This window comes from Triplophysa dalaica, chromosome 16 (genome assembly GCF_015846415.1).
Source record: "Triplophysa dalaica isolate WHDGS20190420 chromosome 16, ASM1584641v1, whole genome shotgun sequence".
NCBI classification, from domain to species: domain Eukaryota; kingdom Metazoa; phylum Chordata; class Actinopteri; order Cypriniformes; family Nemacheilidae; genus Triplophysa; species Triplophysa dalaica.
In genome coordinates this window covers 13,248,805-13,263,246 of record NC_079557.1, presented here as the reverse complement: position 1 = coordinate 13,263,246, position 14,442 = coordinate 13,248,805, and the positions used below count along the sequence as shown (strand labels likewise).

General features: G+C 38.4%; 1 protein-coding gene across 9 annotated transcripts in view; it reads left to right on the top strand.

The window, feature by feature from the left end:
- The window catches only part of mid2 (midline 2), a 365,887-nt gene that overhangs the window by 321,908 nt on the left and 29,537 nt on the right, over positions 1-14,442 (top strand). For 8 of the 9 annotated variants that reach the window (XM_056769391.1, XM_056769388.1, XM_056769386.1 and 5 more), the window contains 2 exons: positions 5,280-5,345; positions 6,682-6,777. In XM_056769391.1, the coding sequence (XP_056625369.1) occupies positions 5,280-5,345; positions 6,682-6,777 (162 nt within the window). The remainder of the gene's footprint in view (positions 1-5,279; positions 5,346-6,681; positions 6,778-14,442) is intronic. The other variant, XM_056769392.1, reaches the window with a different exon arrangement.

Genomic DNA, 14,442 nt, shown 5'->3' with positions numbered 1-14,442 from the left:
CATTGACTCACCCTCAAGTTGTTTCAAACCTGTATATATTTCTTTGTTTTGATGAACACAGAAAGATATTTGGAAGAATGCTTTGAACCAAACAGTTCCTGGCGACCACTGACAATCATAGTAGGAAAAATTGGTTCTGTTAAACACAAAAGAAGATATTTTGAAGAATGTTAAGAAACGAACAGTTCTGAGGCACTTTTGACTACCGTTGTCATTTTTCCTACTATGGTAGTCAATGGTTGCCAAGGATGGGTTGGTTACAAGCATTCTTCCAAATATCTTTCTCTGTCTACATCAGAACAAAGAAATGTATGCAGATTTGGAACAACTTGAGGCTGAGGAAATTATGACAGAATTTGTATTCTCGGATGAACTGTTCGTGTAAATTGTCCTCTAGTGAAGAAGAAATAGAGGCAAAGCTAATATGCCTAAGTATATTTTAAGATCTACTAAAATTAGAAGAAAATGTCTCATTAGATTAATTATAATCACTGTCAAGGGTAAGATGTCTAATAAAATATATACAAATTCTAAGAAATATTGAATAATTAAATACATTAATGGTTACAATCTACAGAAAAGGATCTCACAATGCACATGCTTTTCAAGGGCGCTTGCCTACGTCCGAACCTCTTCAGCAGATTGAATAAAATGCTATACCAATAAGAAAATACATCAGCTCCATTTATTCAGTTCAAGAATTATTCTGGCAAAAGAAAAAAACAGACTAACATTGCTGTGAGCTTCCAGGATAACTACAACTTTGAAAATCGTTGTCTCGATTATTCATTTTGATCGATGGCTTGCACAGTCAAATAATTTACTGCATCCTGAATATCTCCAGGGCGTGAGCTGACCGCGAAAACAATTAACCATACAATAACATCAGCTGTAGATTTGTTGTTGTTACTCAAGTTTGTGCACAGCTGCAATAATTTATGATGTCAAGGGCTGTCGTTCTCTCGTCCTACATGTCTCCACCCTCTCTCACCTTGAATTCATAACATCGCTTATTTAATGATGATGATTTAAGTCGTACAGCTGTATACGCTTGTGTATGCTTCACAAAGCCCGAGTGAACGTTCAGAGTGTTTTCCTAAGAATAAAATGAGCCGCGAGGACAGCTCCAGAAAAGATGTCCTTGCAATCCCTACGAAATGTACAGCAGTTAATTGCGTTGCACGAATGAAATGTAAAGCCGTTTAGCAGACGTGTCACGTGAGTCACTCTTCAGCTTTCCCATGCTTGTCTAAATTGATACTTAACTCAATGGCAGATGTGCCAAGCCTTGTTTCTGCAAATGAATTTTCGGTATAAAGTATTTGTTACGGTGTCTGTCGAGGACGTCAGGCTCAAAGTTCGTCTTGAGCGTATGATTATAGACAAGCGCGCAGGGTTGAGTTCAGACACGGTTCAAAGTCAAATGGAGAAGACGGATCTTTCAAAAAGAGTGAATGAAGTTTCTCTGTTTTAAATAAACCACATGCTCGTTTTTTGCAACCGAGCACCCCGAATCCTCTGCCTTTTCGTGTTTCGGACTTTGCCGTGGTTTGTTTTCATGCAGTTTCATCAGCTTTGCGTGATTTACGCTATGACCTTCTCTTAAATGACCCTCGCTCCTGCTCTACAACAGCCATTAGCTGTGACCTCCGTGTTCCTCTCTCAACCATATGCCAATATCCGCCTCCCAGGCACACAGTAAGAGGAGATAATGGTCCTCACTATATAAGCTGTTTGCCTCTTTGTCTACCAGTCTCAGCTACCAGACTTTTTTTCACATACATTTTTAGAATAATGAATGCTCAACGTTGTACGGCACGTAATCTTCCCTCACCAAGGACAAAAACATCTCAAACTGAGTGTCTGTGTTTTATTTTTGAGAAACGTTTGTCTCCATTGGCAGTGTAGCGAAGCTGAGGCTTCACATTGGGCAGTGCCGAGTTACATGCTGTGAGACATTTTCTGGGTAATAATAACTTTCATCTAACTGAGCGGTACGTTTTATTGAATAATTAAGAGATTCATTTTGCTTTAATATGCTTGCTGGGCATAATTAACAAGATTTGTCTTGAGTTGTTTTCCTGAACACATTCCCTTAAAGGGATTATTATTCCTCATGAGAACGAGTCATTCATGTCCCTTTAACTTTCAAACTGGTGAGTCTGTAGAGGAACACCTTGTCTTGCATTCGGTCTCAAGGCTATGAAATGGTCTATCCGTTCCCAGTGGCTTATGCAGATGTTCTCTACAACTGTCTTATTATAGACCGTGGAGTCCGGAAAAGGATGTTCCCATGAAAACCCACCTGGGCTTTACGACCTCAGCCGTACCGTGTCATTTAAATGAAAAGAAAGTCACGCCAGACTGTTTGATGAAGAGTCGAAGCCCCAAACATGCTATCACAGGACTGAATTCTTGTTTTTTTGATGGGGGCGCCGTCGACCCCGTTAAAACTTAATGGCAGTCCCCAGACAAGCTTGAAACACGGCTAATGTAGACTGAATTAAACGACTCTGTCTAATTAATTAGCAGAGCGAAGGCTGGTGAGAAACAGCAGTGGCTTCTCATTAGACCGAGTTTGCTAGTCTCCAGAGAGCGCCGGTGTGGAGCATTATCCGGCGCGAGCGACATTTCCCAGCAGGCTTTTGGTTGCTGACACGCATCCACTCAACCGCCTGTTGTCAGCGTCGCGAGCGAAGCATTGCAGTGTTTCTTCATTGTGTAGGCTTCAAAACATTTAGAGCGAAGATCTCGAAATAATTAAACACACCCACTTTGAAGTCTGTTTTCTCGCCTCAGGATTAAATCTTGTTTGGTGATTTGTTGTCGGTCTGACCCAAAACAGTGTGGCTATTAAAGCATGCGGCGCCTGCGGTGAAAGCATCAAACTGCTACTTATATATAATATTCTGTATTTTTTTACTTGGTATCTGGGCCAATACCTTATATGATGACCTTATTTGATCCCTTTATCTGATGTAGATGCTGCATCGCCCCATAGCTTAGCACTCAGAGCCGATAAGCAAATGAAGAAGTACAGTGTGATTCAGTACAGATTTTGATGTTTGAGGTGCTGTTACCTGATATGAATAAATCCTTTAGTAAATTGACCCTTCGCAAAGCCTGTCCACTTTTGTTATGTCTGACATCAGCCAAATCGCTTCCAATGCACTAAAGAATATTTATTGTGAAATAATCATTTCCTGAAAAAAACGTGTAATCTCAGCCAAAAACAATAAGGTCAGTAACATGTGTTTGAAGTATAAATGATGGATGTGAAAGTGACTCGGAATAAAGTAAATAAAAGAAAGATCGAAGCTATATACTACAGATTATAAAACTACTGTAATAGTAGCCTTTATAGTGTGTTTGATGTAACAACATAATGTGTGGTTAAATTTTTATTGTTGTACATTATAACAAGTACTATTCCACAGCGACATGACTTCTAACCATTTCCCGCCAACCCTTTTTTTTAAAGTTGCCAGCCTATGCCAGCGTTTTCTTACATTTTCACCAAAATGTAGTGGCTCACAGTACATTTTCTGTAATGAATATATGGACAAACACTATGTCCAATGAAAAACAGAGTTTAAAACAAAAAAAACGTATTCTTCTATCTTCATTTGTTCTTTCTTTATCACTCCATAGATGTGGGTAGGTTTCTTCAAAAATGCATAACTTTGATTAAACAGCTGAGATAATGAACGTTTTTTGTCAAAGATTCCGCCCAGATTACACTCAAAACAATCATTAAAAAACAATAAGAAATATACCTTCTAGGTTCAGGGATTCTGTACTTTTTCCCAACGGTCTGTAACAGCGGCACCTGCTGTACAACAGTACTAACACTGATTGCCGTAATAACTCGTCTTTGGCGGGAACCGGTTTTTTGTTTAATGACGAGATAACTCGTCAATGGCGATGAAAGATTTAAATGGGATCTTGATTTCACAGTGTGACGGCCAGCAACAATCTTGAATGACATTTTAAAACCGCATAGCATGCAGCCAGTTAAACTCTGTGGTATGATTGTCGGACAAAATGGCGAATAGCAACAGGGGGCACATAATATCGGCATTATGATTGGTCAGGTCGCCTGTCGATCAGATTTTTGTTGACAACTAACGTTTGGGCATTGGATGTGTGGTTCCCTTCATGCCGTGTATGCTACTACATCAGGAAAGTTATTCGTATTAAATATGTGAGTAAAATAACAAACAAAATACTACCAAGAATTACATAGATGAAACAAAAAAATTAAGACACTTGTTAATATAAACATAACGTTGTGCATTATGTCCTATTTTTCATATTTTTTCCCGAAAGTTTATAGTTAATTACTAAAAAACTATATATATATATATATATATATATTACTATTGTATAGTCAAATACGGAAAAAATGAAACAGAATAGGGAAAAATAAAGCAGTTTTCATTGGGCCCTATACATTCATGAGTATCTTGAAGCACCTTCCAATTAGACAATGACAATGCTCCCTAGATAGTAAACCAAGTTCCCTCTAACCAGTAGTCTTTCATTTCCTGTCGCTCAGTCATTGTCCCCATGGTCATTTCACAATCTCTTTTATCAATGTGTTCTGCAGCATTGCACTTGCTAAGTATGAGTTTTATGCATCTTTCTTTCTCTTCACCCTCTTTTTAAACTACACTCTATGTAGTACCCTCTCGTCTCTCTCTCTTCCTCCTGCATGGCTGTCTGTCTTTGAAGTCTAGTGTCTGCTTTAATGAGTGATCTTCAGTCTCTTTCTGCCCGAACCGCAACAATCCTGCTGTCCTGAGGCCATTACAGCGTCACTTCTTTCACTCATTTCTTCTTTACTCCCTCTCTTTCTCTCTTACTTTCTCACTCTATCGCCATCTCTCTCCAATGGGGCTCCCAAGTTCCCACTCCCCCGGCAACCTTCTGTCCCCTGGGAGGTGATGCTTGGTTTTGATGTATAAATCATCTTCGACTGTTCAGTCTTTAATTAATGACCCCATCTGTCCTTGCCGGGTGAGTTGGAATGTTAAAAATGCTGATACACCAAGCGACTGCCTGACGCAACCAGCCCACGAGTATAGCAAGCCATCCACGCCGAGAATAGGCAGTCTGATATAGACACCCTCGCCTGCTCCGAGGTGCTCGAACTGGCAGACAGAGATATAGAGAGAAGGGCTGAATTCAAGAATTCAAGGGGCGATCATACAGCTCTGACGTCACAAAGTGGGCCAAGACCAGTAAGGCACTGTGTGTATGTGTGTGTGTGTTCATAGGCTTTTCAAGTGAGCCCTGCCAGAGTTTCTGAAGCGGTTATGGAGGCATCAAAGACGAGCGCTGCGGTGAGTCACCGGCTGCCTTTTACAATCTATGTACTGGATGTGTGCAAGACTGCGATTCAGGCCACATTTGGGGGGTACGGGACAGGCAGGTGGACAGGGTCAGGCTACATCACACATGCATGTTTAGCCAAAAAACACCAAACAAGAGTACATAAAAGCTGTGTTGTTGCTTTTGTATGCCGACAAGCCGTTCCCATCGCTTCTGCTTTTCAGTCCGCCCGGGCTGCTTTTTGTTTGTGCTCATGTCATTAATATCATCTCAACACCGGGTTTCCATGTCTTTCTTCTTTCGCCCTGCTCTGGCGTCGACGCTTCGTGCAGCTGGTCGTGTAGCATGACGAATACTTTCTGAAATGTATCTTTCAAACTTGTGTATATTGTGAAGCATGTCTAACTTTTTAACTAATGATACTGTCATCCGCCACTCACCACTGTAATGTCAAAGCTCCAGTGATGGTCAACTCTGGAACTCCGTAGTTTTTCCTGTTTTCCTTTAGAATCTGAGCTAATTAATCGGTCTTTGAAAGACACAAACCATCAGGTTATGTCCACAAAGTCATATTAAAATGCATTTACTGTAAACCTGTGTCTGCGGGCAACCGATTTCACAGTGGACACTAGATTTGTTGATGTAGGACACCCTTCCCCCCAGCACGTACAGATCTTCTCTTTAGTGACGATTAGTGGTCGTGATGTGGAACTAATTTGCTGTTAGTTGCTTGTTTTGTATCTAATCCGTCTTCGTGGGATCTCTGTGGACTCATTTATCCATGCGCACATGCACATTACCATTCGCAATGTTTTTACTTGATTCGTGTAAGGGAATCATGAGCGGTGACAAAAGAGAATCGGCTGCTCACTAAACTAACAGATACATCAAAGCAGGTGTATATGTGATGGAGTTTCTCCTTTAAATTCCAGTTTTGTTTCAAATACTGCATTGTTAAAAGGGTTAATATTTTCAGTGCTTCAGAAATTAAAATCCTGTCATTATTATTTCTCTCATTGTTATTTGAATACCATATAATGTTATTTTGTTGGTTTGTTACCATCTTTTTGAAACTCAACAGTCCCTATAATTTTATAGAAAATTCTCCAAAATGTCTCTTTTCTGTTTCATAGAAAAATAACAGTGTATGTTGTTTTGAACAACATAAGGGTGAATAAAAATGACAGAATTTTTGGCGACCTATTCCATTATTGTAAAGTTTAAAATTCACAAGGTGTAATTATGACATATCTTTACAAGATGAATAGAAAAACATTGTCTGTGAGAGTGTCAGCGTGATCGGGTGATTCATTTTCTCTAAATGTCATGGATGTTTCTTTTCAACAGCAAACCCTTGAGAATAACTTAACCAATCTGGTGAAGAGGAACAGTGAGCTGGAAAACCAGATGGCCAAACTCATCCAGATTTGCCAACAGGTGGAGGTGAGTCCGGCCAAATTCCTCACTTCTTCATATATAATTTTTAATGGCATTTCACATATCATCATGCTACATCAAAATATCATGTCATTGTGATCCTCTAATAATGTGTACTTGTCGCACTTCCTGCAGATGTTTTTTTGGTAATTGTGCAAACAAATTATTTAAAATGCAAACTTATTTATTTTAGAGATTTGATTTTAAACTGCTGTAAGCGACAAATGCTTTCCTGAATATTCAGGATATGTTGGATGTGCCGTGCAGCGATTTGATTGCAAATGAATGTTTTCATGTGCACGAATGACTCGTGTTAAGTGTGTATGAATGCACCGTTGAAAATCCTTTTTTCATTATTGAAATCACATGATTACAGTTTTGCATTTGCACTGACATTTTTGTTACCATTCAGCTGTTAAATACAATAAAAAAGCCTTTAAGGGTGTTTGTGTCAGGTAAAAGTCTTTCTTTTGAGTAAAATACATTGGAACTTTGCTCATGGTCAGTAGGAGAGCGAATCTTGAATAAGCTTCATATATGAGTCATGAAGTGTAACTGAAAACTCTTGAGTTCCTGCTGTTTGGTTTAATGGAGATCTGGGCATTTGGTTGCATAAGAGTGTCCTTTACACAGGCTGTAAAGCTGAAGGGTGCCATTTTTACAATGGTTTCTACCTATTCATATGTGGAAATAGCTATACTGTGTGTGAGCCTTTGTTGGTTTTCTCCAACATGTACGTTTTTCATAACATCACAGACTGACACAGTTGTTTATGTTCATTTTTTTGTATTTCATTGTATATTTGAAGACTTTGGTTCCAATATGTATGTTAGTTTTATTGTGCATTCCAATTAATATCAATGAAACTGCAAATGGTTTGTTTCGAATTAAGCTAACTAACGCAATAAAACACAATAACGTTTTTTTTAAAAAAGAGTTATCTCATTTTGGAACCAAACCCTTCATTAATTGTTTTAGCTAGTAAGCTGATTAGCTGAATACCATTTGTTCGTTCGGTTGGTTGGTTATTTAGTTATGTATTTATGTAGTTAGTTTGTTGCCTTGGCATTATACGGTTCTATCTGCATTCTGAGCAGTTTTGCGATATTAAGCTTTAAAGTTTTTGCATTCCATTTGACTTTGTAGAAAAAACGATTTGTTTTCTAAAAAGATGTCCCAAAATGTACACAATCTAAAGAATTAAACGGCACATTATGTAAATAAGTTGTCACAGAATAAGAATAACTAAATTTTGACAAAATCGCAGATAGAAACTTTTTTTTTCAAGGCGACAAGTCAAATAATTTAAATTATAGTTTTTTCAGAACACCTGACACAGTTGTATATGTTTATTTCTTGGTTTATAATTGTATATTTATTGTTTTTTCTAGTTAGGTGATTGGTTCATATCTTTGTACGTTTTTTAAACTGGCTCCCTTTAAATATATTATAGGCAATTCACATTAGTGGTTGGTTGGTTGGTTGGTCAGTCAGTTATTTATTTATTTAGTTGTTTGATTGGTCAAAAGGTCAGTCAGTTTTGTATTTGTTTGGTTGGTTATGTAACTATTTAGTTAGGTAGTTTATGAATTTGCAGCAATGCCCACTGCAGTCCGTAAGGTGTTTCTTATCTGCAGGTCATATTTGTGCAGGAGACATTACCACACACATCTTTGGGAGTGCTTTTGACAGTTCATTAGCACCCTTTGCTTTAAACTAGAGCTAAACCCAAGATAAACAAAGCAGCAGAGATATATTTAGCCGGTTACGTGGTCTCACCTTGAAGCATTAGCTAAGATTGTTGCTCAGTCTCCAAAATGACCCAAGATCAGCAGTAAGACATCAGACACAGGGGAAATCCAAATGCAAACGCTCTCTCTAATGACTCTGTCAGGACGGTTGCCCTTGAGATTCCTGAAAAGAAAGCAGGTGACAGGGCATTGTTACTTCATTAGCTAAATCAGTCTCATACAACCCCAGGGGGACTGAAAGTGCATGTAACTATCCTCAGCTGAACCTCACATTAAAAGATCTGTGCATCCCCACAACCCGCTTTCAACACACAGAGAATGAAGCTGAGAACCAGCCGAGTGAGATATTGTGAATTCTGTGGGCATTTTAAAAACACCTTTTAGATGTAAATCCCCAAAGAGATGAAAAGGGTTGAATCAGTCAAAAGGTAAAATATTTACTGGGTACTCTTGTGGTTAGCAAACATCTTCACCCAAAGAACGTAAGTTATTCAGGACATTTAAATAAAATCATCTGTAAGAACATGTTTGTTGAATGACTTCTATTAATAAGCCGGAAAAGATCAAGTCTTTTTGTTTATTTAAATAGGGGCTATAAATGATTGAGAGTAAAACTAGGCATGATACTGGTACGTCATGTAGACATCATGGATACTATATACACAATATCCATCCATCCATCCATCCATTTTCTACCGCTTATCCGAACTACCTCGGGTCACGGGGAGCCTGTGCCTATCTCAGGATTCATCGGGCATCAAGGCAGGATACACCCTGGATGGAGTGCCAACCCATCGCAGGGCACACACACTCACTCATTCACTCACGCACTCACACCCTACGGACAATTTTTCCAGAGATGCCAATCAACCTACCATGCATGTCTTTGGACCAGGGGAGGAAACCGGTGTACCCGGAGGAAACCCCCGAGGCACGGGGAGAACATGCAAACTCCACACACACAAGTCGGAAGCGGGAATCGAACCCCCAACCCTGGAGGTGTGAGGCGAACGTGCTAACCACTAAGCCACCGTGCCCCCCTTATACAATATCTTGAAGTATGAATTTGTGTGAATGAGTGTTTGACACAGATGTCCCACAATCTACTACTGTATTAAAGCAAATGACAATGAAGCAGGACTATAGCTTCAAGCTTTGCTCTTCATTCTTGTATACATGATGATGCTCAGTCGACAACATCTTTGACTCTCCTTAAAATGAAAATTTGTCCACCTTATTCTCTCTCCACCATAGTATCATGCTGTAGATGGATATTAAATTTCGATGTCAAACATATTGAAAGAATGCATCATCTTGACAGGATTACATTAGTTTTAAAGATCACATTTGTGCGAACACATCTGAAAGACATCACATTCATACACATAATAAATCACAGTCCTTGCACGACATCTGCAAAGCTTCAACAGAAAGAATTTTACTGATGACTTACAGATGAGCAAAGACTATTAAAACTGTGTTGCACATAAAAACGCACACTTCGAATAAACATACATGTACTGTCAGTAAAAGAAGTGATGTTTACATTACAAGGGCGTTCAATAGTGTCTAGCACCAGTTTCTTTAGATTCCATTAAACAAGAGTGAAAAGTGATGGATGTTTTATGAGAGTGCTGTTCGGTGTATGAATGACTCATGAGTGTTGCTGTCAGGGGAGCGCAGGTGTCTGGAGAGCATTCCGCTCCTACACACGGGAATATACATTGACCTACCTTTCATCTGCTTCCATATTCCGAGCAGCCCCTCTCCTTCGCTCGCACCGCTGCTCTTTATTAGCCCCGCGGTGCAAAGGGGCGCTTTGTTTGTTGCTGTTCCACCGATTGGACACGTGTGCGTCAGTGCGTTGAGAGTCGCCACGCTGAGATGCATATGCCTCTCTCTCATCCATTTTTAGCAGGGCCACTCGGCTCAGTGCCTATAAGGCGGACCCCAGAGGAGCCCCTCAAACAGCCGTGCACTTAGAGCACTTAGATCCACCCCATCTGTCAACATACTGGAAGGATACACAATAATCAGAGCTGCCGCAAAAACAGACCTCAAAACACACCTACTGTCTGTGGCGTCTGCTTAGAATACACTTAAGAGTGTTTCTGGGCTCAACCAATGGACTTCATTAATAACACTGTTTATAGCAGACAGTCTGTGGATTAGCAGATTAAAGATGTGGCGATTTGGACGGATGAAGGTCATGAATTGATTAGTTTTTCTCAACAATTAGGGCGTATTGAGGTAATGGACTGCTGTGTTGCCTGCAGTCTTTTTACAGGCTTAATGACTTGTTAAAATTGGTGCAGCTTCTACTCAGGCCCAGCACTGTATAACAGATTGTTTTTGTCTGCAGTGTCCTCCAAAACCTATAACATGAAATATGCAAATAATGTTGTCGGTTTAGGGCATATTTGGACTTTTATTTAAAGTACTTAGGCACTTTAGGTACTAGCTAGTTCTTGCACCATGTGACCCCTTTAATGTAATAATTACTTTTCCAGGGTGCATTATTAGTGAATTACTAGATTTTTTTATAGTGCTGTGAATCGAGTAAAAATAAATCTGATTAATCGTGAATAATCTCCAAATTAATGTAGAAACAACTGATTTCTTTAAAAACCTCATTTTATGAATGAAAGGCAACATTTGGATATTAGTACTATAACTGATGTCCCCATTAAATTGAATATTTTCTTCATTTTAACATTAATTATAGCCACTTAACATTGAAGTAAAGTATAATTGAGAGCTATTATGTCTAACAGGTAGAACATATTCAGAAATTGAATTAAGTTCTCAAACCCTTTACAGTCTTTAATGCTAAATTCTAAATTAAATAGAGAATTAAAGCTACAAAACACATTGAATACGTCTTTTCTTTTGTTCTTTGATTAACATTAATGACAGGAGTCACAGCAGCAGGTTTAAGAATGTGGCCCCTTTAAGAGCATGCCGCTCTACGCAGATCTGACGCCCTTTCCTTATTTCACAACTCTTTGGATTCATTTGGGATTTTATTTAACACGTTGAAATCTGTGTTTACGAAAATACTAGAAAAAATGGGCTTTCTGACATAATCTAGTGTGGTTTTGTTCATTCAAGTAAGAATACTGATGCACTGTCTGACAGAGATTCACTGACGCAGCCTTTAGCCCCTGACTGTGGACACCAGACGGGACCGCTTTCACGTTGTGCCACATCCCATAGCTACAAGCTGTCTCTATACTGATCCCGTCAAAGCAACTGTTTCAAATCGCGCTTAAATGGTTTAAAGGCCTTTACGTGAATAAGAGTGTGATTGTATATTGTAACGCTAGACAAAGGATTACAAAATAAATGTAATATTTTATTGCGTTAATCCTAAATAAATTTATCGCATGCGTCAACGCGTTAATGTTGACAGCCCAAATTTTTTTTATAGGATTTTTAATGCATTTTTGTCCTGTAATGATGTCATTTTTGTATAATTTTAATTCTAGGTGACCTGCGATCTGTGCTAAAGGGTAAAATGGTGATAGCCACAGAAATAATGTGAACTATTGTGAACTACTCCTTTAAACCCAAAAACGTCCTTAAATTCTGAGCGTAAGTACTTCTAAAGCAGTGCCTAATATGGTACATATCAGGCAGAAATTATGATTTTGGACCCCTGCAGGACCCCAATCTCGAATGACCCTCAGATGTGAGTAAGCTGTTCTGAAGTGTCCAATAAACATTAGTGCAGTCCACAGCAGTCTGAATGTATATATGAAGACATAGTGCCACGTGTTAAATCTGTCAGCATGAATCTGCCAAAGTGCAGTCAGCCCTCAGGGTCTCAGCTGACTTACAGCAGGCGGGTGAGGTGTTGGAGATGCAGCTGAGAGAAAACGATTGTACCTCACAGAAAAGTTCTTTGAGAGTCTCAAGAGAAGTGACTGAGACGTGTTAGATTCAGGGTGAAGGGATGTTGTGTTAAGAGGTCTGATAAGGAACACACACATCATCAGCATGACTGTCTGTCACTGCACTCAGCTAGAGCTCTCTGAGATGATGCTACGTAGGAGTGCGTTTCCCAAAAGCATCGTAAGCGAATTATGGTCGCAAGTTCCGTCGTTCCAGCATAGTTCAACGTTTGAAATGTTTCCGAATATGATCTTTCCAATGATTAATCTAAAGCTGCATCGTAAAGTTGCGTGGTTGGAACTACAGGTTTAGAGCTGTGGTTAGAAGCATAGTTCCTTATTATTATGACATGTAGACTTACATGGATCCATGTTTTGCATGCAGTGCATTCCATATCCATCATTCTAAATACATACAAATTAAATTTTACATCTTTTAGGTTGTGAAGAAAATAGAAGCACTGTTTTTTGAAAAGTACCCTAGGACACTGGGGAATCCCTGGGCGGAATGACGTAGAACGGCACTTATAAATATCATGAAATAAAACAACAGATAACAAAAATAGGATTACAAAAGTTGTCCTTAAACGCAATGTGTGTTATTTACAGCAAGAATTTGACACTAATTCGATCTGAACGCATTTATTAGTACATGTCGTTACTCCACCACCTGTGTGACGTCATCAACTAGGTTGCTGAACCAACTTGGTTCAAACAGTTGATCTCCGACAAAGTTACCACGGTTTCGGGAAACAGTCGTAACTATATTGTTAATTTCCCCATTTATGCATCGTACTCTGGTAGTTAAGCAGCGTGTAATGTCGTCGTTTGGGAAACGCACAGTTTTTTAGCAATCTAATCTGATTCTGGGTTTGTATGCTCTCTTTAAAACGCTGACACCAGGTTATTTAAGTTAACTAAAATAAAAAAGGTTCTGTTTATTCAAACCAAATCAAATGTTGGCGCAAAAAAATTGAAAACGTTGAAATGTTAAAATTTATGTACAATGTACAAGGCACTAAAATAATAATAATAAACACAAACTAAAATAAAACTAAATTAACCTTATGCAGCAACAAAAAAATAAACACATATATAATAAAATGACAAAAGCATACGACTAAAAGGCTAAATAAAAAGCTAATTTCAAATATTAATAAAACTAAAAACAAAACAATAATAACTACCGTGTATGTTTACGAAAGTGTGTGTTTATATACTAACATTTTTTTATTTTGATGCAAATTGTATGTGTGGTGTGTGTGGAGGTTTAGCTATACTTTCTAATGCTTCTAATTTCTACAAATATTTCTCTAAAATATATTTAAAAAACAATTTGTAAGGACATGAATTTCAAATGTATTTATTGATATTTTTCATGGTATCTTTCATTTTTAAATAAGAAACACAAAAGAAAAGGGCAGTTTACCCAAAATAAAAATTCTGCTATGATTTATTCACACTCATGTTTCTCAAAATCTGTAAAAGACTTCTTCTGTGAAACACAAAATATATTTTGAGAAATGTCCCATTGGTTTTTGTCCATACAGTGAAAATCAGTTCAGGTCAATGTACTTTGGTGACCAAAGTTCTTCAAAATATATTTTGTGTTCTGCTTAAGAAAGTCTTCAAATTTATTTCCTATTAAAAATATAAAAATGCCTTTTATATCTTTAAAATACCTACTTACAAGTGAATGAAATCATGTTTTGCTATGAATCAAATAATCTCAACAGATTTCAGGGTTAGGTTCAAGGTTAGCATTAAGTTATAGCAGGAAAACCATTGTGTCTCTGAGAGGTCCTTACTAATCCTGCTTCTGTTGGTATGTGTGTGCGTGCATTTTTAACAGCTTAAGCGAATCTGACTTGAATAATAAGCTTTGTGCAGGGATTGGCCAGTACAGTGATAAAGCAGTATGCAATCCTTTGATGGGATATCGCATCCTTGTGTAATTACAGGGATGATCTGGGAATCGAATTGAAGACAGTATTGAAGTACAGTCTGTAATTTCATCAGCGGTCCCG